Source organism: Oncorhynchus gorbuscha, linkage group LG09, assembly GCF_021184085.1.
Source record: "Oncorhynchus gorbuscha isolate QuinsamMale2020 ecotype Even-year linkage group LG09, OgorEven_v1.0, whole genome shotgun sequence".
In the NCBI taxonomy this organism is placed as follows: domain Eukaryota; kingdom Metazoa; phylum Chordata; class Actinopteri; order Salmoniformes; family Salmonidae; genus Oncorhynchus; species Oncorhynchus gorbuscha.
The window spans coordinates 37,207,620-37,235,033 of record NC_060181.1 but is presented as its reverse complement, the minus strand read 5'-3'; the positions used below and the strand labels follow the sequence as shown (position 1 = coordinate 37,235,033).

Sequence of the window (27,414 nt, the reverse complement as noted above, 5' to 3'; positions counted from 1 at the left end):
AGACAGCATGGGATGATTCCCTAGTTGTTGGATATTTGATTACCCATTTAGCCAAATGTGTGTACATTGGACATTACTTTTGTAATGACTGATTCATTTAAATTTGATACGTTTTGTGTTGCATTTTGGGAGATGTGGTTTACTACTACTACTCGAGGCGGGGCTCAGTCATGATGAAACTTGGACCAACAAATATCTCTGGAGACGTGGTAGCAATAATAATTAATCTAGCTAGATGAATATATCAGCTCAATGTAGTAAATGATGATCGAGGAAGAACCATACTGTATTTGGGAGAAAAACAACTACATGGGTCGCAAGTGGAAGTAATCTAGGAAGGCTTCCAGTCGACGACTCGGCTCATAACATTGATCGTTTTTTTTGGGCCATATCAAGACTTTATGAGGAATTGCACGGACGTTTGCAGTGAAATTGCTTTTTTTCTCAAGCCAAAAAGTGTGGACCCGACGCCACAATATTATTTTCTTACGGATCGTCGACTCGTATTGGCAGGCATGCCAGAGTCTTTGGTGATATGCGGTTTTGTGCAATTAGCTTAAGTTGGCTAGCTAGCTATTGTTTTCCTTTCGCGAACTGCTCTGTCTTGCCAAACACATTTAGTAATATATTATTCCAGAAATGCTACAAAAGTCTACTGCAGTTTGCTAACTACATTAGTATTTCCAAAATAATAGAAGAGTGGACTTTGCATATGAGCATTACTTTATCTACAAAGTGACGTTGCAACTTGGCAATAATAGCTAGCTAGTTTAACTTTACTTGCTAGTGTGGTTTGGCTAGTTTGACTGCTCTCAAATGATTACGCTAACGCGTTCAATGTTGGCTACTTACGTTACTACAGCAAACACCTTGGTACAGTAAGCTAGCTAGTTTTTCGAATTGGCTGGTTGGCAGTGCTGTTCAATGTCAAACTGGAGGAGAACCTATCCATCTTATTTGAACGCTTTTGGGATACACTATTTTTTTATTTGTACGAACAACATTTTCCCCCTTTGCCACAATGTTCAAGCTTTGTCTTCAGAGAACTCTAGGATACACAGTCTCGGCAAGAGCAGTGCTGGAAAGTGTCACTGCCGGAAAGGTTTTGAAGGTGTCCCACGTGCAAAGCTGTTGGATGGGAACGCTCGGACTCAACGAGCAGCGGGAGCACCTGAACTCTCCAAAAAGAGCAAAAGAATTCATCTACAGCCTTCACCCCAAAGAAAGAACATGTTTACTCAAAGAACTGCAGAGCTTTGAGTCCATAGCAATAGCACAAGGTAAGATAAAAAATAACTTGATTACAATAACTGTTTTTTTTATGTCCAATTAAGGGTCACTAATGGATATGGTTTCAGATAAATTATAGTCCAAATCTTTCAGAGATGGGTAGAAATAAGTGGAGGGCGCCCAACCAGAGTGAGTAGGGGTGCAGCCAAAAAATGCAATCATTGAAAGGGAATAGGCGCAACGCTCGCCCACCATTGAACATGATTTGTTTGATTTAAAGCAATGTTAAAAGAAGGCCATTGAAGTCAAAACGTTAATATTTTAAGCATGCTTAAAATATATAGAGAATCATGGTGGGCGTGTTGCTCCTTTTCAAATAGAAAGCAACGTTTTCACAAGGCGTTTGGGTGGGGTTAGTTAGGAGACACCAGCGTGGAGGCCACTTATGATTCATACCTCTTTCCGAGGCGTTGCCTGTAACCTGCCCCCTCTCCCATTTCTATAGCCAGAATAGATTCAGACCCCTTGCTTACAGCTGCACTGGGGATGAATAGAATTCCAGATTTAGATTAAGATGCGGTAGAGCCAGCGTGAGATATGGCTTGGAAAACGTACCCCAACTGTGAAACAGATAAGATTGACGGTACTTATCTGTGTAATATTTGGTATATTGTGACTTCAGAATACAATGCATTTTTCATGTCTGGATTGAGGTATGTTTTCTGAGTGTTATCTCTCGGCCGGCTCCGCAGTGTCGCAACCAAAACAAAAGCAAATGCATCCAACAAGCTTGGAGTAATTATTGCGTGATAAGAATTTGGGACAATATACCAAACTTTTGACCAATTCAATACTAGGGCTGTCCCCGACTTAAAAAAACAACAACTTGTTTGACCGAAAGTCATTTGTTCTTTCAACCAATCGATTGCATAAACAAATGTACTCATAGTTTTCCACATAGACACACCCTATGTGTTTTAATAAAATCAACTATATCCATTGAGCTGGTCTGATGCTTTAAGCTTACGGTTTGATGCCTTGAGGGTGTCAGAGATCTAGATAAGCAGAAGAGAAAAAAAACTTAACCAGAACCCAACTATTCTCCTCCCGCCCCTGCTGGCTTTCACAGTTTCTGCCATTACTCTCCTGAAGATACCGGGAAAATGCTACACGAGGTGTCTGCAAACTTTCTCATGTGGAATGCCAATTTATCTTACCATTTCTACTAGGGATGCATGATATCGGTGAACATATCGGAATCGGCCGATATTAGCTAAAAATGGCAACATCGGTTTCGCCCCAATGTCTAGTTTAACTGCAATGTTAAAAACTGATGTCAAAGCTACCGTGCATACCTATATGACGTAATGGCGCCACATAAAATTTTGCGCTACATGTGCAACACCGCATTCCTAACCTAGCCCACACAATGTCTGCTGTGTGAATCGAGCAGTCATTTGAAACAGTAAGAACATTTCTGCAGGACAACTCAAAGGCAAAGTCCATTAAAGCCAAGATAATGGAATTCATTGGCCTTGACAATCAACCGTTCTCTGTCGTGGGTGATATTGGCTTTTGCCGACTGGTCGAGCACCGGTACACAATTTTTCAGATGTTGCCCTACCGGAGTTACAGTAATAGCATCACTGCTATTAGCTTCACAACATACATACTATGGAATGCTGTTTGGGTCTTTGCGTGTCAAAAAGGATACAGTAGCACTGTCAAAGTTGTACAAAGAAACTCTGTAAACACCGGCCACTAACTAAGTGTTTACGATACCGCGTTGGTAATAAAGCATAATGTGTTTGACCACAACTTATGGAGTAGCTAGCTTTAGCGTGGTACCTAGCTTGCACCAATACAACCAGCCTGAAAACAATGACCAGTAGAAACTGCAGTCATTTTCATTATTCTTCGCAATGATTTAGGAATCCTTGTGAGTAAGTGTTAGCTAGGTTGCCACTTGTTGTTCACCTATTGAAATTGAACTTCAGTTCATGAAAAGAAATAGCTAGCCAGCTACTTAACCCTGTTCCCCAAAGCAAACCTTATGAGCAAGCCAGCTAGCTTCATCTGGCTAGTGAGGCTCTGGTTATGTGTTGTGAAGCTAGCCACAATAAGGATTAGGGACAATAGTGTAATTTGCAGTTTGCCTTCAAGATAAAAGTATGTCACTGACAGTGATACAAATAGAATTATGCCATACTTTTATTTTGAAGGCTAACCGCAGCGTTCACTATTGTGGCTAATCCTTATTGTCAATCAAATAAGAACTCTTATAAATTAGCGTTATTTTAGATGACACCTAGCTATATAGTTAGCTAACTAATGATAGTTACTGAAACAGATTGTCGTTTTGCTATGTTTTCGGGAAAGTACATAAACTCAGCAAAAAAGACACTTACCCTTTTCAGGACCCTGTCTTTCAAAGATCATTTGTATAAAAAAAAATTGAATAACGTCACAGATTTTCATTGTAAAGGGTTTAAACACTGTTTCCCATGCTTAAGTTGCTGCAGGGGGTGCTGAGATGTTGGTATGGGTAGCCAGGTGGAAAGCATGGTCCGTCGTAGAAAAATGCTTATTGAAATGATTAATTATTATTATTATTATTGATTATTTTTCATTTCATTTCATTACAGCACAACGGTTTGATTTGTTTGATCGTAGCTAGCTACATAGCTAGCTACATAGCCGTCTGTGTATCAAAGATAATTGTGTAGTCTAGAGCGATTTTCTAGGTTAGCTAGCCAGCTATTGTCGTTCTTTTAACGCAACATAACGTAATCAACAGTGCTAGCTAGCCAGCTAGCCCCCGAATAGCAGCACTGTAGAAACTACTACACTCAACGGAACGACTTGATTAGTGTAGTGTCAACAACGCAGCCACTGTCAGCTAGCCTACAAAGTCAACAACGCAGCCACTGCCAGCTAGCCTACTTCAGCAGTACTGTATCATTTTTAATAATTTCAGTCAATAAGATTCTTGCTACGTAAGCTTAACTTTCTGAACATTCGAGACGTGTAGTCCACTTGTCATTCCAATCTCCTTGCATTAGCGTAGCCTCTTCTGTAGCCTGTCAACTATGTGTCTGTCTATCCCTGTTCTCTCCTCTCTGCACAGACCATACAAACGCTCCACACCGCGTGGCCGCTGCCACCCTAATCTGGTGGTCCCAGCGCGCACGACCCACGTGGAGTTCCAGGTCTCCGGTAGCCTCTGGAACTGCCGATCTGCAGCCAACAAGGCAGAGTTCATCTCAGCCTATGCCTCCCTCCAGTCCTCGACTTCTTGGCACTGACAGAAACATGGATCACCACAGATAACACTGCTACTCCTACTGCTCTCTCTTCGTCCGCCCACGTGTTCTCGCACACCCCGAGAGCTTCTGGTCAGCGGGGTGGTGGCATAGGGATCCTTATCTCTCCCATGTGGTCATTCTCTCTTTCTCCCCTTACCCATCTGTCTATCGCCTCCTTTGAATTTCATGCTGTCACAGTTACCAGCCCTTTCAAGCTTAACATCCTTATCATTTATCGCCCTCCAGGTCCCCTCGGAGAGTTCATCAATGAGCTTGATGCCTTGATAAGCTCCTTTCCTGAGGACGGCTCACCTCTCACAGTTCTGGGCGACTTTAACCTCCCCACGTCTACCTTTGACTCATTCCTCTCTGCCTCCTTCTTTCCACTCCTCTCCTCTTTTGACCTCACCCTCTCACCTTCCCCCTACTCACAAGGCAGGCAATACGCTCGACCTCATCTTTACTAGATGCTGTTCTTCCACTAACCTCATTGCAACTCCCCTCCAAGTCTCCGACCACTACCTTGTATCCTTTTCCCTCTCGCTCTCATCCAACACTTCCCACACTGCCCCTACTCGGATGGTATCGCGCCGTCCCAACCTTCGCTCTCTCTCCCCCGCTACTCTCTCCTCTTCCATCCTATCATCTCTTCCCTCTGCTCAAACCTTCTCCAACCTATCTCCTGATTCTGCCTCCTCAACCCTCCTCTCCTCCCTTTCTGCATCCTTTGACTCTCTATGTCCCCTATCTTCCAGGCCGGCTCGGTCCTCCCCTCCCGCTCCGTGGCTTGACGACTCAATGCGAGCTCACAGAACAGGGCTCCGGAAGGCCGAGCGGAAATGGAGGAAAACTCGCCTCCCTGCGGACCTGGCATCCTTTCACTCCCTCCTCTCTACATTTTCCTCCTCTGTCTCTGCTGCTAAAGCCACTTTCTACCACTCTAAATTCCAAGCATCTGCCTCTAACCCTAGGAAGCTCTTTGCCACATTCTCCTCCCTCCTGAATCCTCCTCCCCCTCCCCCCTCCTCCCTCTCTGCAGATGACTTCGTCAACCATTTTGAAAAGAAGATCGACGACATCCGATCCTCGTTTGCTAAGTCAAACAACACCGCTGGTTCTGCTCACACTGCCCTACCCTGTGCTCTGACCTCTTTCTCCCCTCTCTCTCCAGATGAAATCTCGCGTCTTGTGACGGCCGGCCGCCCAACAACCTGCCCGCTCGACCCTATCCCCTCGTCTCTTCTCCAGACCATTTCCGGAGACCTTCTCCCTTACCTCACCTCGCTCATCAACTTATCCCTGACCGCTGGCTACGTCCCTTCCGTCTTCAAGAGAGCGAGAGTTGCACCCCTTCTGAAAAAACCTACACTCGATCCCTCCGATGTCAACAACTACAGACCAGTATCCCTTCTTTCTTTTCTCTCCAAAACTCTTGAACGTGCCGTCCTTGGTCAGCTCTCCCGCTATCTCTCTCAGAATGACCTTCTTGATCCAAATCAGTCAGGTTTCAAGACTAGTCATTCAACTGAGACTGCTCTTCTCTGTATCACGGAGGCGCTCCGCACCGCTAAAGCTAACTCTCTCTCCTCTGCTCTCATCCTTCTAGACCTATCGGCTGCCTTCGATACTGTGAACCATCAGATTCTCCTCTCCACCCTCTCCGAGTTGGGCATCTCCGGCGCGGCCCACGCTTGGATTGCGTCCTACCTGACAGGTCGCTCCTACCAGGTGGCGTGGCGAGAATCTGTCTCCTCACCACGCGCTCTCACCACTGGTGTCCCCCAGGGCTCTGTTCTAGGCCCTCTCCTATTCTCACTATACACCAAGTCACTTGGCTCTGTCATAACCTCACATGGTCTCTCCTATCATTGCTATGCAGACGACACACAATTAATCTTCTCCTTTCCCCCTTCTGATGACCAGGTGGCGAATCGCATCTCTGCATGTCTGGCAGACATATCAGTGTGGATGACGGATCACCACCTCAAGCTGAACTTCGGCAAGACGGAGCTGCTCTTCCTCCCGGGAAGGACTGCCCGTTCCATGATCTCGCCATCACGGTTGACAACTCCATTGTGTCCTCCTCCCAGAGCGCTAAGAACCTTGGCGTGATCCTGGACAACAAACTGTCGTTCTCAACTAACATCAAGGCGGTGGCCCGTTCCTGTAGGTTCATGCTCTACAACATCCGCAGAGTACGACCCTGCCTCACACAGGAAGCGGCGCAGGTCCTAATCCAGGCACTTGTCATCTCCCGTCTGGATTACTGCAACTCGCTGTTGGCTGGGCTCCCTGCCTGTGCCATTAAACCCCTACAACTCATCCAGAACGCCGCAGCCCGTCTAGTGTTCAACCTTCCCAAGTTCTCTCACGTCACCCCGCTCCTCCGCTCTCTCCACTGGCTTCCAGTTGAAGCTCGCATCCGCTACAAGACCATGGTGCTTGCCTACGGAGCTGTGAGGGGAACGGCACCTCAGTACCTCCAGGCTCTGATCAGGCCCTACACCCAAATAAGGGCACTGCGTTCATCCACCTCTGGCCTGCTCGCCTCCCTACCACTGAGGAAGTACAGTTCCCGCTCAGCTCAGTCAAAACTGTTCGCTGCTCTGGCTCCCCAATGGTGGAACAAACTCCCTCACGACGCCAGGACAGCGGAGTCAATCACCACCTTCCGGAGACACCTGAAACCCCACCTCTTTAAGGAATACCTAGGATAGGATAAAGTAATCCTTCTCACCCCCCCCCCCCTTAAAATATTTAGATGCACTATTGTAAAGTGGTTGTTCCACTGGATGTCATAAGGTGAATGCACCAATTTGTAAGTCGCTCTGGATAAGAGCGTCTGCTAAATGACTTAAATGTAAAATGTAAATGATTATCGTAGATTTATCGGTGGTGACAGTTTTTCCTATCCTCGGTGCAGTGGGCAGCTGGGAGGAGGTGCTCTTATTCTCCATGGACTTTAGTATCCCAAAACTTTTGGGAATTAGTGCTACAGGATGCAAGTTTCTGTTTGAAAAGTTAGCCTTAGCTTCTTATTCCAAGATGGCGTAGCAGTCGGACGTGTGTTTAGTCTTGTCCTGTCTAGTGTAAATATAGTTTTCTTCGTTTTTTTTCTGTATATATTTCGTACATATTTTAATCTCACTTTCCAACTAGAGCTGAATATACTCTCCTGCAACCCGCATCACCCAATGTGGTACGGATCTGCTTTTTCTATACTTTACTTTAGAACCGGAACCCCCATCGGAAGCTAGCCAGCTAACTAGCTACTAGCTAGTACTCAGTTAGCCATTGCTAGCGGTCTTCAAAGCTAACTAGGACACCAGCGCGACATCAACCCAGAGCATATCAGACTGCTTTTTCTCTACCACATCTCCGGATTCCTACCGCAAGCTCTGAACCTTTACACCGGATCATCGCAACTAGCTAGCTGCAATCCGAGTGGCTACTCCTGGCTAACGTCTCTGTCCCAAAACAAGCTCCAGTTAGCCTCGAGCTAAGCCTATCTCCCGACTAGCCGAAGAGGCCCAACAATACCTCTTTTGCCAATTGGCCTGGACCCTTTACTGCCGACACAAAGCCCCGCCGATCCATCACGACTGGTCCGCCGACATAATCGTCCGAGGTGGTTTCAACAGGCTTTTTCGTTGCGACATCGCCAAAGATCCATCTGCTGGCCAAGGCCCGCGAGCTTTATGAAACGCTGTGTCTCCAGCTCACCTAGCGTACTTGAGCACCTGTAGCATACTCCTGGGCTACAATTACCCGGGCCCACGACCTGTCTGTCGATGTCACCGCATGAAGAGGAATAAACAGACTACACCCCATCGCGACGTCCCCCCAAAGGTTAACTCTCTAGCCCTCGCTATCTCCCCGCTTGCTAATTCGGCCTGCTAACGGCTAGCTTGTCTAGCCCGGGCCTACGAACTGTTAGCTTGTTAGCACAGGCCTGCTAACCATCTGAATCACCGCATCCCAAACACTCTGAACCCATTTACTTTCTATCTCTTTTTGATTTTTATTTTGTTTATACCTTCCGGAAACCTGCCTCACCCACTGTGATACGGAATCGCTGTTACTTTTAATTTTAATTTTATTTTTATGACACACTCAAGAACCTCCAGACGCTAACTAGCTACAAGCTATTTAGTCATTGTTAGTTAAAAAAAAACCTGGATAACACTCGCCAGCCCAGCCCCCCTGCCCCAGCCACCGCTGCCCCCCTGCCCCATCCACCGCTGCCCCCTGGACACTGATCTCTTGGCTACATAGCTGACGCACGCTGGACTGCCCATTAATCACGGTACTCCATTCTGCTTGTTTGTTTATCTGTCGGCCCAGTTGCCTAGTCAACGCCATTTTACCTGCTGTTTGTTGTGCTAGCTGATTAGCCTCGCCCACTGTTTTTAGCTAGCTTTCCCAATTCAACACCTGTGATTACTGTATGCCTCGCTGTATGTCTCTCTCAAATGTCAATATGCCTTGTATACTGTTGTTCAGGTTAGTTATCATTGTTTTAGTTCACAATGGAGCCCCTAGATCCACTCTGCATACCCCTGTTACCTCCCTTGTCCCACCCCCACACATGCGGTGACATCACCCATTACAACCAGCATGTCCAGAGATACAACCTCTCTCATCATCACCCAGTGCCTGGGCTTACCTCCGCTGTACCCGCACCCCACCATACCCCTGTCTGCGCATTATGCCCTGAATATATTCTACCATGCCCAGAAACCTGCTCCTCTTATCCTCTGCCCCCAACGCTCTAGGCGACCAGTTTTGATAGCCTTTAGCCGCACCATCATACTACTCCTTCTCTGTTCCGCGGGTGATGTGGAGGTAAACCCAGGCCCCGCATGTCCCCAGGTACCCTCATTTGTTGACTTCTGTGATCGAAAAAGTCTTGGTTTTATGCATGTCAACATCAGAAGCCTCCTCCCTAAGTTTGTTTTACTCACTGCTTTAGCACACTCTGCTAACCCTGATGTCCTTGCCGTGTCTGAATCCTGGCTCAGGAAGGCCACCAAAAATTCAGAGATTTCCATACCCAACTATAACATCTTCCGTCAAGATAGAACTGCCAAAGGGGGCGGAGTCGCAGTCTACTGCAGAGAGAGCCTGCAAAGTAATGTCATACTTTCCAGGTCCATACCCAAACAGTTTGAACTACTATTTTTGGAAATTACTCTCTCCAGAAACAAGTCTCTCACTGTTGCCGCCTGCTACCGACCCCCCTCAGCTCCCAGCTGTGCCCTGGACACCATTTGTGAATTGATCGCCCCCCATCTAGCTTCAGAGTTCGTTCTGTTAGGTGACCTAAACTGGGATATGCTTAACACCCCGGCAGTCCTACAATCTAAGCTAGATGCCCTCAATCTCACTCAAATCATCAAGGAACCCACCAGGTACAACCCTAACTCTGTAAACAAGGGCACCCTCATAGACGTCATCCTGACCAACTGGCCCTCCAAATATACCTCTGCTGTCTTCAACCAGGATCTCAGCGATCACTGCCTCATCGCCTGTATCCACTTACGGAGCCGCAGTCAAACGACCACCCCTCATCACTGTCAAACGCTCCCTAAAACACTTCTGTGAGCAGGCCTTTCTAATCGACCTGGCCCGGGTATCCTGGAAGGACATTGACCTCATCCCGTCAGTTGAGGATGCCTGGTCATTCTTTAAAAGTAACTTCCTCACCATTTTAGATAAGCATGCTCCGTTCAAAAAATGCAGAACTAAGAACAGATACAGCCCTTGGTTCACTCCAGACCTGACTGCCCTCGACCAGCACAAAAACATCCTGTGGCGGACTGCAATAGCATCGAATAGCCCCCGTGATATGCAACTGTTCAGGGAAGTCAGGAAAGCTAAGGCCAGCTTCTTCAGGCAGAAGTTTGCATCCTGTAGCTCCAACTCCAAAAAGTTCTGGGACACTGTGAAGTCCATGGAAAACAAGAGCACCTCCTCCCAGCTGCCCACTGCACTGAGGCTAGGAAACACTGTCTCCACCGATAAATCCATGATTATCGAAAACTTCAATAAGCACTTCTCAACGGCTGGCCATGCCTTCCGCCTGGCTACTCCAACCTCGGCCAACAGCTCCGCCCCCCCCGTAGCTCCTCACCCAAGCCTCTCCAGGTTCTCCTTTACCCAAATCCAGATAGCAGATGTTCTGAAAGAGCTGCAAAACCCGGACCCGTACAAATCAGCTGGGCTTGACAATCTGGACCCGCTATTTCTGAAACTATCTGCCGCCATTGTCGCAACCCCTATTACCAGCCTGTTTAACCTCTCTTTCATATCGTCTGAGATCCCCAAGGATTGGAAAGCTGCCGCAGTCATCCCCCTCTTCAAAAGGGGGAGACACCCTGGACCCAAACTGTTACAGACCTATATCCATCCTGCCCTGCCTATCTAAGGTCTTCGAAAGCCAAGTCAACAAACAGGTCACTGACCATCTCGAATCCCACCGTACCTTCTCCGCTGTGCAATCTGGTTTGCGAGCCGGTCACGGGTGCACCTCAGCCACACTCAAGGTACTAAACGATATCATAACCGCCATCGATAAAAGACAGTACTGTGCAGCCGTCTTCATCGACCTCGCCAAGGTTTTCGACTCTGTCAATCACCATATTCTTATCGGCAGACTCAACAGCCTCGGTTTTTCGGATGACTGCCTTGCCTGGTTCACCAATTACTTTGCAGACAGAGTTCAGTGTGTCAAATCGGAGGGCATGCTGTCCGGTCCTCTGGCAGTCTCTATGGGGGTGCCACAGGGTTCAATTCTCGGGCCGACTCTTTTCTCTGTATATATCAATGATGTTGCTCTTGCTGCGGGCGATTCCCTGATCCACCTCTACGCAGACGACACCATTCTATATACTTTTGGCCCGTCATTGGACACTGTGCTATCTAACCTCCAAACGAGCTTCAATGCCATACAGCACTCCTTCCGTGGCCTCCAACTGCTCTTAAACGCGAGTAAAACCAAATGCATGCTTTTCAACCGATCGCTGCCTGCACCCGCATGCCCGACTAGCATCACCACCCTGGATGGTTCCGACCTTGAATATGTGGACATCTATAAGTACCTAGGTGTCTGGCTAGACTGCAAACTCTCCTTCTAGACTCACATCAAACATCTCCAATCGAAAATCAAATCAAGAGTCGGCTTTCTATTCCGCAACAAAGCCTCCTTCACTCACACTGCCAAGCTTACCCTAGTAAAACTGACTATCCTACCGATCCTCGACTTCGGCGATGTCATCTACAAAATGGCTTCCAACACTCTACTCAGCAAACTGGATGCAGTCTATCACAGTGCCATCCGTTTTGTCACTAAAGCACCTTATACCACCCACCACTGCGACTTGTATGCTCTAGTCGGCTGGCCCTCACTACATATTCGTCGCCAGACCCACTGGCTCCAGGTCATCTACAAGTCCATGCTGGGTAAAGCTCCGCCTTATCTCAGTTCACTGGTCACGATGGCAACACCCATCCGTAGCACGCGCTCCAGCAGGTGTATCTCACTGATCATCCCTAAAGCCAACACCTCATTTGGCCACCTTTCGTTCCAGTACTCTGCTGCCTGTGACTGGAACGAACTGCAAAAATCGCTGAAGTTGGAGACTTTTATCTCCCTCACCAACTTCAAACATCAGCTATCCGAGCAGCTAACCGATCGCTGCAGCTGTACATAGTCTATAGGAAAATAGCCCACCCATTTTCACTTACCTCATTCCCATACTGTTTTTATACTGTTTTTATTTATTTACTTTTCTGCTCTTTTGCACACCAATATCTCTACCTGTACATGACCATCTGATCATTTATCACTCCAGTGTTAATCTGCAAAATTGTATTATTCGCCTACCTCCTCATGCCTTTTGCACACATTGTATGTAGACTGCCCATTTTTTCTACTGTGTTATTGACTTGTTAATAGTTTATTCCATGTGTAACTCTGTTGTCTGTTCACACTGCTATGCTTTATCTTGGCCAGGTCGCAGTTGCAAATGAGAACTTGTTCTCAACTAGCCTACCTGGTTAAATAAAGGTGAAATAAAAAATAAAATAAAATAACTGACTGAGTATATTGGTTCCTGACTTCCCTGAAAAGTTCCATATCACGGTGGCTATTCGATGCTAATGTTCTTAGTTCTACATTTTTTGAATGGGGCATGCTTATTTAAGATGGAGAGGAAAGCACTTTTGAAGAGCAAACAGGCATCCTCTACTGACGGGAAGAGGTCAATATCCTTCCAGGATACTCGGGGCCAGATCGATTTAGAAAGGCCTGCTCGCAGAAGTGTTTTGGGGACCGTTTGACAGTGATGAGGGGTGGTCGTTTCACCGCGGACCCATTACGCACACAGGCAGTGATCGCTGAGATTCTGGTTGAAGACAGCAGAGGTATATTTAGAGGGCAAGTTGGTCAGGATGATATCTAAGAGGGTGCCCTTGGTTACAGATTCAGGGTTGTACCTGATAGGTTCCTTGATAATTTGTGTGAGATTGAGGGGATCTAGCTTAGATTGTAGGATGGCCGGGGTGTTTAGCATATCCCAGTTTAGGTCACCTAACGGTACGATCTCTGAAGATAGATGGGGGGTGATCAATTCACATATGGTTTCCAGGACACAGCTGGGGACTGACGAGGGTCTATAACAAGCGGCAACGGTGAGAGACTTGTTTCTGGAAAGGTGCATTTTTAATAGTAGAAGCGCGATTTGTTTGGGCCCAGACCTGGATAGTATGACAGAACTCTGCAGGCTATCTTTGCATTAGATTGCAACTTCACCCCCTTTGGCAGTTCTATCTTGTCAGAAAATGTTATAGTTAGGAATGGAAATTTCAGGGTTTTTGGTGGTCTTCCCAAGCAACGATTCAGACACGGCTAGGACATCCGGGTTGGCGGATTGTGCTAAAGCAGTGAATAAAACAAACTTCGGGAGTAGGCTTCTGATGTTAACATGCATGAAACCAATGTTTTTACGGTTACAGAAGTCAACAAATGAGAGCGCCTGGTGAATGGGAGGGATGCAGGAGGCTGCAGGACCTGGGTTAACCTCTACATCAACAGAGGAGGGGTAGGATAAGAGTACGGCTAAAATAACTGGTCGTCTCGTGCTTTCGGAACAGAGAGTAAAAGGAGCAGATTTCTGGGCGCGGAAGAATAGATTCAAGGCATAATGTACAGACAATGGTATGGTAGGATGTAAGTACAGTGGAGATAAGCTTAGGCATTGAGTGACGATGAGAGGTTTTGTCTCTAGAGGCACCATTTAAGCCCGTTGAGGTCACCGCATGTGTGGGGGATGGAACAAAAGGGCTAGCTTAGGCATATTGAGCAGGGCTAGAGGCTCTACAGTGAAATAAGGGGGGGAAATCACTAACCAAACAACAATAGACAAGGCATATTGACATTAGGGAGAGGCATGTGTAGCCGAGTGATCATAGGGTCCAGTGAGTAGCTAGGTGAGCTGGTGACACGGCGATTGACAGCTAGCAGATGGGCCTCGGGGACATCGCAACGGAAGAGCCTGTTGAAACCCCCTCGGACAGTTACGTCGGCAGACCAGTCGTGATAGCTCGGCGGGGCGCCGTGTCGGCAGCAAAGTGTCCAGGCCAATTTGCAGAAGTTATTGAGGCCCAGGAATTGTCTGATGGCTCTCTTCGGGTCGTCGGGAGATGGGCCTAGCTCCAGGCTAGCACCAGGCTAACTGGTGCTTGCTTCGGGATAGAGACATTAGCCAGGAGTAGCCACTCGGATAGCAGCTAGCTAGCTGCGATGATCCAGAGTAAAGGTTAAGAGCTTGCGGTAGGAATCCGAAGATGTGGTAGAGAAAAGCAGTCCGATATGCTCTGGGTTGATATTGTGCTGTGCAGACTGGCAGGAATTGACCGGGTTGAGGCTGGCAGATGTCAGAGTTAACGGTGATGACTGCTAGCAGTGGCTAACTGACTAGTAGCTAGTTAGCTGGCTAGCTCCTGAAGGGGGTTCCGATTCTAAACTATACAAAAATAGCAGATCCATACCACATTGGGTGAGGTGGGTTGCAGGAGAGTATGTTCAGTCCGTAGATGGAAATTGAGATGAAAAAATATAAAAAATGTATATGAAGAAAAACGATATAGACGGGACAAGACAATTAAAACCGACATCCCACTGCTACGCCATCTTGGGGTATTGTGTGTGTATTAAAAAAATATATATAATCCAATTTAGAATAAGGCTGTGGAAAAGGGAAGGGGTCTGAATAGTTTCCGAATGCACTGTAGTCACTTGTCATGAGATGTGAATGTCGGATACTGCTGCCTTGTTCCATGTCGCCCTGTCTTCATGTTCAACAGGAAATCCCCAGGAGAGTCGCTTAGTGATTCAAATAACCTTCTAGTATTTTTTTTGACAACCTTGTCACTAGTTGTAAGCCTTGTGATTACGACATCAGCTGTAACAGCTTTTAACACAGAAATTGCATTGAATATCAACGCAGTATGGCGTTGTAGTAATGGGCTCTTTGAAATGATAACCCTGTTATCCAAACAAGAATGCAACTATGTGCCAAGCATCATAATGAAAAGATCAAGGGATGATTGTCTGTTCACCCAGCACCAAATCTGTAATCAGCATTTTATGCAAATATACCAATAAGTTGATTTTTAATTTGGAGTGGTCAGAAGTGTGTTGAATAAATGCAGTTTCCCTCCCTTAGAAGCCATTAATAGTCTTGTCTGCAACTCCAATTTCAGTCAAATCGTTTTAGCAGATTTCAGGCTTTTTTGAGCTATGTAGTCATTTTACAATCTCTATGGCATCTGGCTGCATTGCCCATTGTTCACTGGCAAACAAAACATCTTGGCACATATTTCCTTTTTTCCTCTCCAATTTTAATTTGGGATATATTTACTTTCACTGCTTTTATGGAGATTAAATTGGCCATCAGAGACTAGACACAAACGCACATCTTCTCCAATTTGGTTCCTAGCAGCAGGTACAGCTACTCTTATCTGATGTGTTGGCTGCTGGAGAAGTGCCAGTTCCTCAGAACTGTGACAGCTGGCAGATGGTGACGATTGCCACAGACGAGATGAATAGACAGCTCTGTAATTAGGCAGATGCACCACTCCAGCTAAGCTCTGAGGGAAACAACCTATCATTGCAGCACTGCTGCCTGCTGTGCCAGTTGTTCAGAAAGGCAATTTAGAATGCAGTGTTGATATCGCTCTAAAATGATGTTGTCTAGGTCTCTCTGATTCCTCCGAAATGAATGAAGTGGAGGACATTGGAGTTGCAGATGACATATGTAGCCTTATGCTATTTCTCATTGAACATCTACTGGCTGCAGATTGCACAGATATCAATTTTGGAGTCATAGAAGTTTTGGGATATTTTCCCATCCGCCCAGTCTTTCCCCCCCATGAGTCAACAGAAATGAAATCAAACCATAAGCCTTTGTTGTGCCAGATGGTGTTGTTTCCTCAGCCACTACCAACATGTTCATTATTGGTTTTAGAGCGACAAAGGTAAAAAGCTCTGGACATTCACATCCCATTTTTCACGCTCCCTCAAGCACTTTTCTTTCAGTTGCAACATAAGTTTGTGGCTTCTATAGTCCACACTAAAAACCTATTCTCTTTTATGAGCGGCTGTGCACTCATGAGCAATCTGGCCTGCTGCTTTTGATTTAATAAGTAGGCTATTTCATGACATCAATTGTATTTCCATCCCCATTTAACTGCGTCAGTTGGGGGTCACCTCACCCTAGTCTTGGGTTACCCCTCCAGAAATAGCGCCCCAACCCCTCTGTCTCAAGGGAGCATCTTTGACCTATTCCAACCATGGTCACATTTAGAGTTGTGATTCTGCTTAGCGCTGTGCTGGGGTTTGTGTTTTTGTTTTTAAAATTGAACTCTTAATGAAGGACCCAATTGGGGCTAAAGGCATTTGTCTCCCATAATTCACTCAGGATGCACCTGGCCACCGTCCCAGAGTGCAACCTGCTCTAGTGACCAAATGCATCTAAAAATGGAATTGCAAACTCAATCTCTTTTATGAGACATGGAAATAAATCACCTTTCCACTCTGGACCCATGCTGCTACTATCACAACCAGGGGTTAGAACCAAAAATAATTTTCCAATTGCTTCGGTCTGAACAGTACCACTTATTTATTTATTTGTTACTGTTCCGACCAGCAAAATAAAGTTCTGAACCAGTTGGAACCCCCAAAAAGTACCTGATTTATGTCGTTCCCTTTTTAATATAATAATAATAATATATGCCATTTAGCAGACGCTTTTATCCAAAATGACTTACAGTCATGTGTGCATACATTCTACATATGGGTGGTCCCGGGGATCGAACCCACTACCCTGGCGTTACAAGCGCCATGCTCTACCAACTGAGCTACAGAAGGACCTAATGGCTTAGACTTTAACCTGAAAGTCTAAGCCTTTAGGGGGGACGGGACTTTAATATACAGTTTTGATTCTGTTCCTCTAATAAATTTTCTGTTCCCTAAACCGGTTCCAACACCTGACTACTACTAATGAATGGGGGGGGGGGGATACCGTTACATGATGAGTAATGGGAGACGTCCATGTCTGTCCACATTCACTCCCACAAAACAGCTGACTGACTAGTAGTACAATGACTTCTTAACACAGAAACACATTTACTGAATATCCTACCCAATATTTTTTTTCTCCCATTGAATATTGGCACCTCTTGGCTAGAGCGGCGTAGTTCATTCAACGTTATGCCTATACAGTGAATAATATGCTGGAATGTTTGCAGAAACACATCTGTGCCAAGCTTTCTGGGAGAGAAAAAATGAGGGTGGATTAGGATCTGAAAGATCTCCCCAAGTGCACATATATTTGCAAATATAAATGTTTGTTTTTGATGTTCTTGCCTTTCAGAGACGCAAGAGACTTCACCGCTTACTCAAGCTCAGATCCGATACGGTAAGATAAACTGTCACTCAAATTATGAATAAAATGTTTTTTGTACCATAGAGATATTTATAGCTCAAAGGTTTTCACAGTGGGGATCAAAGAGGTCATCCCTTCCATAGCCACATTATACACCTTGGAAAAGAGTCTCTAATTGTCTTATCAGCTTTGTTTCACAGTCGCTCTACTCTAGTGCTATTTATCTCAAAATAACCAACAATATAGTGTGTGTGGGGAAATCTTTGAGTCAGCCATTGAAAATGACAGTGTCAGCTTTCGAACAGTGGTACTGAGCTAGTTTTTGCCAAGCTGTTTGACAGTATAGAAATTGTCAGTAGTACATTGCCCCCATAAACATATAGTACAGGCAGGCACAAACAAGCATGTGTGAGTCACTTAGTGACAGGGTAAGTGTCAGTCACTCGCATCACTCAACAGGAACATTCCTATTCATATGATGGAGACAACTCCCAAGACAGATTGATTTTTAGCAGCAAACTATAAGAATATTTTTAATTTTTAATATTCTTTACAATTTTGCTTGCAGTGCTCCTACACAATGCAATCCCCTTCATTGGTTTTGGCTTCCTGGACAATGCCATCATGATTGCGGCAGTAAGTGGTATGACTTTTTTAGGTGGTTGAATTTACATATAGTTTAGTTTTAAATTAGCATTTGAAATGTATTTTGTGTTTCACATTGTAGATGGTCTGTGGGAGGATGAATTGAGATTTGTTTTGTTTTTGGAAGTCAACATGAATATCTAACACCAAGAAACAATTGTAATATTTCTGCTTTTGACTTTTAGGGAACCCAGATTGAGTTGTCTATAGGGGTCACCTTTGGACTATCGACCATGGCAGGTAAGATTGATTGTGATCTGAAACATTCAAATGTAGCAGCAGCTCCCTCAATGGACATTGGTCGATTTGGAATACTTCAACATTCTGAGTGGTGCAGCGGTCGAAGGCATTACATCTCAGTGTCACTTCTGTCCCTGGTTTGAATCCAGGCTGTATCACATCCGGACGTGATTGGGAGTCCCATAGGGCGGCTCACAATTGGACCAGCATCGTCCGGGTTTGGCCGGTGTAGGCGTCATTGTAAATAAGAATTTGTTTTTAAATTACTTGCCTAGTTAAATAAAGGTTAAATAACATTTTAAAAAACACCCTTACAGGGGTCAATTATCTTACAGTATAACCAAAAGAGCAAAATAAACAGTCTAGATAGCCTCTTACCAATGGGGTACATTAACTGTTGCTATGGATACCACATCAAAAGATACCCCAGTCCTGATTTCAGAGTAAAACCAAAAGTACATATTGGGACGATCATCTGATTTGGAAGGTGATGATGGTATACCCAGTCTAGTATATTCCATATCTTGTGACATATGGCATTCATTTTACCCTCCACTATGGTGGCTGATGGATTTTGTAGGCTACTTTTTTGGAAGCATGTAGGCTACTGTCCCTGAATGGAATTCAACTGAGAAAAATGATTTTGTTTATTTGATATCTGCTTTTTCCATTGATGACTATGGCAGCTATTGCAATTGGGCTAAAGCATCTCCCGAGAATTGTGGGATGCTTTTGTTTAGAGTAGACTATGTTTCCCTCATGCCAAATTAATCTGTATTTAACTGATTGACCACTGAGCACATCTGATCAGTCCCAAACAACTGCTTTTGCAAGGTTTTGGGATTCGTTAGACTGAGATACTCACATTCTGCTTATGCTCCCCAAAAATACATTTTAGTGCACTAAAACAAAAACACATTTCGGGATGCAACACTAGTGTGTGGAACTGAATTCCTGGACCACCACTCTAGCACCTTGGGGTTCACTTTTGCATTATCACCACTATCCAAGAAATAATGGTTTAATCAGTGAGTACAAGAACATATAGATGCTTGCCAAATCCAATTCTCATAGTCAGCGCTGTCTAATGCTGGCTCATGTTAATACACATCGATCTATTTGAATTCATTGTGCTTGAAATTGGCTCATCTCATCCATAATTTACCAAGTGCTATTATATAGTGCCTCTACACATCCTCACCCCAGTGCAATTTATGGTTGCTCCTTATCCCAGTGTGATGCACAAGCAGCGTTTTCACGATGCTCTCAGGGTTTAAAGCAGCCAGATCTAAGTAGTTCCTTGGGCTGGTCAATATTGTGGCTGACTTTTGAGAGCTCCCTGATGCTAATGAAATGGAGTGATAATACAATTCAGTACACTGATCTAATTGCAAACTGTAGAGACAGTGGCTGAACTTCATTTTATTTTAAGTATCAACAGCCTTTCAGCATTGTTACATGTTTAAACAAAGGTCAGAAGAACAGGAGCAGTTGTATTGAAAAAATATTGAACTGATTTTGAGAATCGTTTGGTTGAAAGACTATGCATAAATCCCTGTTATTCCCCTTCTGTTACAGCTGCAGCTCTTGGGAATCTGGTTTCAGACCTGGCTGGCCTTGGGTAAGAGGACCAACCACTCCTCCGTTAGTTCTATCACAGTCTAAATAATAGACCTATCAAAGCTGTGCAAGTATTTCGGGGGTACAGGTTACTGGGTAGACGGGTATGATTATGAAATGAGTGTGAATTTCTTTTCTGTGAAAATTCAAATTTGACCTTGAAATGGAAGGGTAATAAAAAATGTACATGACTACCATAGCTAGGTTTCTTACAGTGCCTTGCGAAAGTATTCGGCCCCCTTGAACTTTGCGACCTTTTGCCACATTTCAGGCTTCAAGCATAAAGATATAAAACTATTCTTTTGTGAAGAATCAACAACAAGTGGGACACAATCATGAAGTGGAACGACATTTATTGGATATTTCAAACTTTTTTTAACAAATCAAAAATTGAAAAATTGGGCGTGCAAAATTATTCAGCCCCTTAAGTTAATACTTTTTATTCAGACCCGTAAGTTAATACGTTGTAGTGCCACCTTTTGCTGCGTTTACAGCTGTAAGTCGCTTGGGGTATGTCTCTATCAGTTTTGCACATCGAGAGACTGAATTTTTTTCCCATTCCTCCTTGCAAAACAGCTCGAGCTCAGTGAGGCTGGCTGGAGAGCATTTGTGAACAGCAGTTTTCAGTTCTTTCCACAGATTCTCGATTGGATTCAGGTCTGGACTTTGACTTGGCCATTCTAACACCTGGATATGTTTATTTTTTAACCATTCCATTGTAGATTTTGCTTTATGTTTTGGATCATTGTCTTGTTGGAAGACAAATCTCCATCCCAGTCTCAGGTCTTTTGCAGACCCCATCAGGTTTTCTTCCAGAATGGTCCTGTATTTGGCTCCATCCATCTTCCCATCAATTTGAACCATCTTCCCTGTCCCTGCTGAAGAAAAGCAGGCCCAAACCATGATGCTGCCACCACCATGTTTGACAGTGGGGATGGTGTGTTCAGGGTGATGAGCTGTGTTGCTTTTATGCCAAACATAACGTTTTGCATTGTTGCCAAAAAGTTCAATTTTGGTTTCATCTGACCAGAGCACCTTCTTCCACATGTTTGGTGTGTCTCACAAGTTTGCTTGTGGCAAACTTTAAGACACTTTTTATGGATATCTTTAAGAAATGGCTTTCTTCTTGCCACTCTTCCATAAAGGCCAGATTTGTGCAATATACGACTGATTGTTGTCCTATGGACAGAGTCTCCCACCTCAGCTGTAGATCTCTGCAGTTCATCCAGAGTGATCATGGGCCTCTTGACTGCATCTCTGATCAGTCTTCTCCTTGTATGAGCTGAAAGTTTAGAAGGACGGCCAGTTCTTGGTAGATTTGCAGTGGTCTGATACTCCTTCCATTTCAATATTATCGCTTGCACAGTGCTCCTTGGGATGTTTAAAGCTTGGGAAATCTTTTTGTATCCAAATCCGGCTTAAAACTTCTTCACAACAGTATCTCGGACCTGCCTGGTGTGTTCCTTGTTCTTCATGATGCTCTCTGCGCTTTTAACGGACCTCTGAGACTATCACAGTGCAGGTGCATTTATATGGAGACTTGATTACACACAGGTGGATTGTATTTATCATCATTAGTCATTTAGGTCAACATTGGATCATTCAGAGATCCTCACTGAACTTCTGGAGAGAGTTTGCTGCACTGAAAGTAAAGGGGCTGAATAATCTTGCACGCCCAATTTTTCAGTTTTTGATTTGTTAAAAATGTTTGAAATATCCAATAAATGTCATTCCACTTCATGATTGTGTCCCACTTGTTGTTGATTCTTCACCATTTTTTATTTTATTTTTTATATCTATGTTTGAAGCCTGAAATGTGGCAAAAGGTCGCAAAGTTCAAGGGGGCCGAATACTTTCGCAAGGCACTGTATATTGTCCTTCTGTGGGCAGTCTTGCAGGATACGTGGAAATCCTAGCTTCCAGGCTAGGAATGCAGGTTCCTGACTTGACCCCCAAGCAGGCAGACATGTGGCAGACCAGGGTTAGCTCGCACATGGTGAGTGTTTAGAAATGATCTTTATGGGCTGGCCTAGTACTGGACTAAAAATCTTAATCTGGTTATGAGAAATTGGCCATATATAAATTGAGATATTTAGAGGATGGCTGGGTTACTAGTTATCCATGTTCAAAGTGTTATGATAACCTAATAGACATGCAATATTCTCAGGGAAAAGGCATTGGAGTCACAATCGGATGCATTCTCGGAATGTTCCCCCTGCTATTCCTAGGGGATGAAGATGAGCACAAGAAAAAAGAAGCACAAACAAACACCCCAAACTCTTAACAGCATGTAAACAATTTTTTTGGTCTTGCGTCAATTGCAACAAGCATCAGCAGCATGATTTTAGTTGATCTCTATCTCTGAAAACCTTCTCTATTTCATTATATATGCCATTTACCAGACGCTTTTATCCAGTGACTTAGTCATGGGTGCATACATTTTACGTACGGATGGTCCCGGTAATCAAACCCACTATTATGGCACTGCAAGCGCCATGCTCTACCAACTGAGATACCAGATAATCTTCTGAAAATGTATTATGAGCCATTAGGCTTATAAAGTAGTTGCATTTGATGGCAAGGTATTTTCGCAGGATGGATTTCGTTGATGGGTTGAACCTTTGTTTGAGATTAAGTTAAACCAATGTACACTACCGGTCGATAGTTTTTGGAACACCTACTCATTCAAGGGTTTTAATGAAATGTTTTACTATTTTCTACATTGTAGAATAATAGTGAAGACAAACTATGAAATAACACATATGGAATCATGTGGTAACCAAAAAAGTGTTATATATTTTACATTTGAGATTATTCAAAGTAGCCACCCTTTGCCTTGATGACAGCTTTGTACACTCTTGGCATTCTCTCAATCAACTTCAGTCTTGAAGTAGTTCCCACATGTGCTGAGCACTTGTTGGCTGCTTTTCCTTCACTCTGCAGTCTGACTCATCCCAAACCATCTCAATGTGGTTTAGGTCGGGGGATTGTGGAGGCCTGGTCATCTGATGCAGCACTCCATCACTCTTGTTCTTGGTCAAATAACCCTTACACAGCCTAGAGGTGTGTTGGGTCATTGTCCTGTTGGAAAAACAAATGATAGTCCCACTAAGCCCAAACCAGATGGAATGGCGTATCACTGCAGAATGCTGTGGCAGCCATGCTGATTTAGTGTGCCGTGAATTGTAAATAAATCACTGACAGTGTCACCAGCAAAGCCCCCCCCCCCCACTATAATACCTCATTCTCCATGCTTTACAGTGGGAAATACACATGCGGAGATCATCCATTCACCCAAACCGCATCTCACACAGCGGTTGGAACAAAAAATCTCAAATTTAGACTCTGGACTAAAGGACAAATTTCTACCGGTCTAATGTCCATTGCTCGTGTTTCTTGGCCCAAGCAATTCTTCTTCTTATTGATGTCCTTTAGTAGTGGTTTCTTTGCAGCAATTTGACCATGAAGGCCTGATTCACACAGTTTCCTCTGAACTGTTGATGTCTGTTACTTGAACTCTGTGAAGCATTTATTTGGGCTGCAATTTCTGAGGCTGGTAACTCTAATGAACTTATCCTCTGCAGCAGAGAGAACTCTGGGTCATCCATTCCTGTGGCGGTCCTCATGAGAGCCAGTTTCATGATGGCTCTTGATGGGTTTTTGCGACTGCACTTGAAGAAACATTCCGTTCTGGACATTTTCTGTATTGACTGACCATGTCTTAAAGTAATTGACTGTCGTTTCTCTTTGCTTATTTGAGCTGTTTTTGCCATAATATGGACTTGGTCTTTTACCAAATAAGGCTATCTTCTGTATAGCCACCTACCTTGTCACAACACAAGTGATTAGCTCAAACGCATTAAGGAAAGAAATTCCACAAATTAACTTTTAATAAGGCACACCTGTTAATTTAAAGGCATTCCAGGTGACAACCTCATGAAGCTGGTTGAGAGAATGCCAAAAGTGTGCAAAGCTGTCATCAAGGAAAAGGGTGGCTACTTTGAAGAATCTAAAATCCAGATTTTGATTTGTTTAACACTTTTTTTTGTTACATATTCCATATGTATTATTTCATAGCGTTGATGTCTTCACTATTATTCTACAATGTAGAAAAGAGTCAAAATAAAGAAAAACCCTTGAATGAGTAGGTGTTCTAAAACTTTTGACAGGTAGTGTATGTGATTATCATGAGTTATTGCAAGTTACTCATAGACTCATCCCTGTTGGCCCACTGATGGACTACACTGCAGTCAATTGGTTTACATTTTATCATGGAGTTGTTGGAAGCTGAAATGAAAACACATCATGTTGTCGGTCTTCAAGTTTCACAATTTTGGCAAAAGATAAAACCAAGGAAAATGTAAACTGTTGGCACCTTGATGGTATTTTATTTTTGTTCTGATTGAAACATCAACCGGTTGAACTAGCTTGTACATTATAGAATATTTTCAAAGGATACGTCTTTTGTTGAGGAATTTCTGTACAATATATACATTTGTTTTTCATCAACAAGGAAAAGGGGATTACACTATCATTTGACAATCAGGTCACGAATGCTGTTTATAGCACTACCAACCCAGTTCCTAGGATGTCAACATCTTGAATTGGCTAACTGTTGCTAACTAGCCTTCACAATTATTACATTTACATTTAAGTAATTTAGCAGACGCTCTTATCCAGAGCGACTTACAATTAGCAAAGCCTATTTTCACAGTCCATACCATTGAAGTGCCTCAAGTTGTATTTTTATATTTTTTTTGGACCTTTTTAAACACAAGCACACAGATTTTTATTTTGTGAAAAAGTATTTAAATTCATGTTTGAAAGCGTCATTTTTGGTATGTAAATGTTTGCTAATCTGCTTTATTTTGAAGAAATTAAGGAAACCGTTTCTGAAGTAAGCTGAACAATTAGGTGTAAAACTGCACTCACTACAGTATGTGTTCGAAAACAGGTTGGATTTATGTGCACAGAAGACGAGCAATACAATGTTTCTTAAAATGCAATTACTGCACCTATTTTGTTGCCAATATTATATACTTTTTGTAGGATAGCTACGAATTTGTTTATCTGAGACAACCATTTACTTATGGTGGCCTAATCAGATTTTTTAAATAGATGTAATCAAACTAGTCATTTGTGTGAAAGGAAATTATTTGTTTTCTGTCTATTTGAATATCGGTATTCGTTTTCTCAGTTTGCCTTTTTTGATTTCAATAAATGCAGAACTTAAACTGGAATGCCCCTCACCACACTGCTGTATTTCCTCATGAATTGTAATGAATGTTCATAATGACCCTTATTATTTAAACTATTACTGCTAAATGCAGTTTTGTCAGCAATGTACTTGGATGTAAAAACACCATTGCAGCACAACCAGACTAATAAAGTGTGCACCAAGGTGTAACAAATGGTTTGATAGTTTTGTTTGAAAGCAATGAATGTTGTTGTGGGTGAGTAGTATTTCTGCAGTTTGGTCTTGATCTCTCTACATCCTTCTCTTTAGCACTAATCGCCATGCACAATTTCCTCACCTCTGCCCACTGGTGGCTGAAACATTTGTATCTGCCTCGGCTCATTCCCCTTACTGCTATTTCTCCTGGCGTTCTCTGGTCTTGCTTGTTGCACCAATTTCCCCTCCCGTGGAATCTTTGTTTTTGCCTGATTTCCATCAATTAATTATCTGAATAGGCATCTCCCCGTCCTTGCTATCCAACTCTTCGCTCTCCCTTATTGGTTATTGCTCCACCATGATATCTCAGTCGACCTCTCCATCTCTCCTCCTTGTGTCATGTTTTTTCTTTGTCCCCATTAATGAACATGCAAGAAAGTCTCATGCTAATGAGAAAGCTACCGGCATTCATTTAAACAAATATGGACTTGTCGTCCAATGCTCTTCCCCACACCATGTGCATAAAATGTATCTATGCTGCCATGTTTGCATTTTAAAATGTATACTTATACCATTGAAGAGAAAATACTTGTGTAAAAAGACTGACTGCTCTTGTATTTTGCAACAATGATTTAATAAAACATGCAAACAATGTTTTACGGTTCTAATACTTTTTATAAAACTGTTCTGTCCTGCCTCCCCATCCCTCCTTTGTGCCTGTGCAAATGCAGGCTAAAGGGGTATGCTTACCTTAATCCAACACCTTGTGATCTTGTTACGGAACATTTGGCGTGTTGGGTTGAGAGTTGCTGGACCTAAGTCTTAGTCCTGGTTAGGGCCACCCCCTGAATGCTCTACAGTATTTTACAGGTGCTTAGTCAATAAAAATATGAAATTCTGTAATCTTTTAATTGAACAGGTCGCTAGACACGTGTCCCTTCAATAATATACCTTTGCTTACCAAGTTTTTCTTTAAACTAGTATTTTGTTTTTACTAACCGTTCCTAACAATCTTTAGTTATTTGTACAGCTAGACAAGAGGTACTTAATTTTTTCCCCTTGTGTCACCAGGTTTTTCTTTCAACTAGTATTTTTATTAATTGATTAAACATTTCATCGAGTGTCTGTGTTGCCAAGGGCTAAAAAAGAACTCCTTTCTATTTCTGATGCAGATCGCACAGAAAGTCCTGCCTCTCCCATCTCATTGGTTATACCCACGTGGGTGATTGAAAGACAAACTGTTTCCCGGTAGTCGTGATAATACTATGAAAGTTTCGATGCCGATCACCATATAATTTCAACGATGAAAAGGCCTGGAAGGAGGAGTGATGACTAGAAACTATTCGGTTGGCCGTTTAATGTGTGGATTAATTTGTCGGAGTAGAGGACCTTGTGCAGTTCAGGTAAAATAACTGTTTATATCCCAGGACAAATTAGCTAGCAACAGCAAGCTAGCTAAATAGGACAAATTAGCTAACTAGCTAAATTGCCATACATGTTAATTTTTTTTTGACCTGTCCCCAAATTAATGTAATTGATTCAGAGTTTGTTTTGATATTTTAACTTGCGTGTCGTGATCTCGTTTGGTGTGGGGGGGTCCAAAATAAATGTATGCACGATAGCACACGATGGTGCACGCCCGGTTTGAGTTCGTTGTGATGTGACTAGTCCTGATGCTCCTCCCTCTTTTTCTCCTGCCCCGCTACACAGATTCTCCCTGCAGGCGGTCACTGAGTCTGAAGTGTGAAAGGAGCTTCTTAAACTTTACCCTAATAAAAACACCTGGGTCAGATGGTTTAGATAAAGAAGAAATTAAGGTTGCAGCCCATGTCACCACCGAGCCTCTCCTCTCTTGAGGAGGTTCCCAGTTTTTCGAAGGCAGCCACAGTGCGTCCTTTATTTAAAGGGGAGATCAAGCTTTGATCCTAATTGTTATAGGCCAATTTCTATCTTGCCCTGTTTATCAAAAGTGTTGGAAAAACTCAAACAACTGACTGGCTTTCTTGGTGTCTATAGTATTCTCTCTGATATGCAA

At 43.7% G+C, this 27,414-nt stretch overlaps 1 protein-coding gene across 1 annotated transcript; it reads left to right on the top strand.

Moving 5' to 3' along the window:
• The first annotated feature begins 153 nt into the window (after window positions 1-153).
• Window positions 154-22,775, top strand: LOC124042806 (transmembrane protein 65-like). Its single transcript, XM_046360925.1, has 7 exons — window positions 154-1,280; window positions 17,471-17,515; window positions 18,051-18,118; window positions 18,313-18,367; window positions 19,946-19,988; window positions 21,878-21,983; window positions 22,155-22,775. Exons 1-7 carry the CDS (start codon window positions 1,022-1,024, stop codon window positions 22,269-22,271), a joined length of 693 nt encoding a protein of 230 aa, XP_046216881.1. The 5' UTR covers window positions 154-1,021; the 3' UTR covers window positions 22,272-22,775.
• The last annotated feature ends 4,639 nt before the right edge of the window (window positions 22,776-27,414 follow it).

What these genes read in the sequence shown, in the direction of transcription:
- LOC124042806 (XM_046360925.1), top strand. Translation starts at nt 1,022, where the DNA reads ATGTTCAAGCTTTGTCTTCAGAGAACTCTAGGATACACAGTCTCGGCA. An exon ending in ATGCCATCATGATTGCGGCA is followed by an intron (nt 18,119 to 18,312) that starts GTAAGTGGTATG and finishes TTTGACTTTTAG; the next exon opens with GGAACCCAGATTGAGTTGTC. An exon ending in TCAGACCTGGCTGGCCTTGG is followed by an intron (nt 19,989 to 21,877) that starts GTAAGAGGACCA and finishes TTCTGTGGGCAG; the next exon opens with TCTTGCAGGATACGTGGAAA.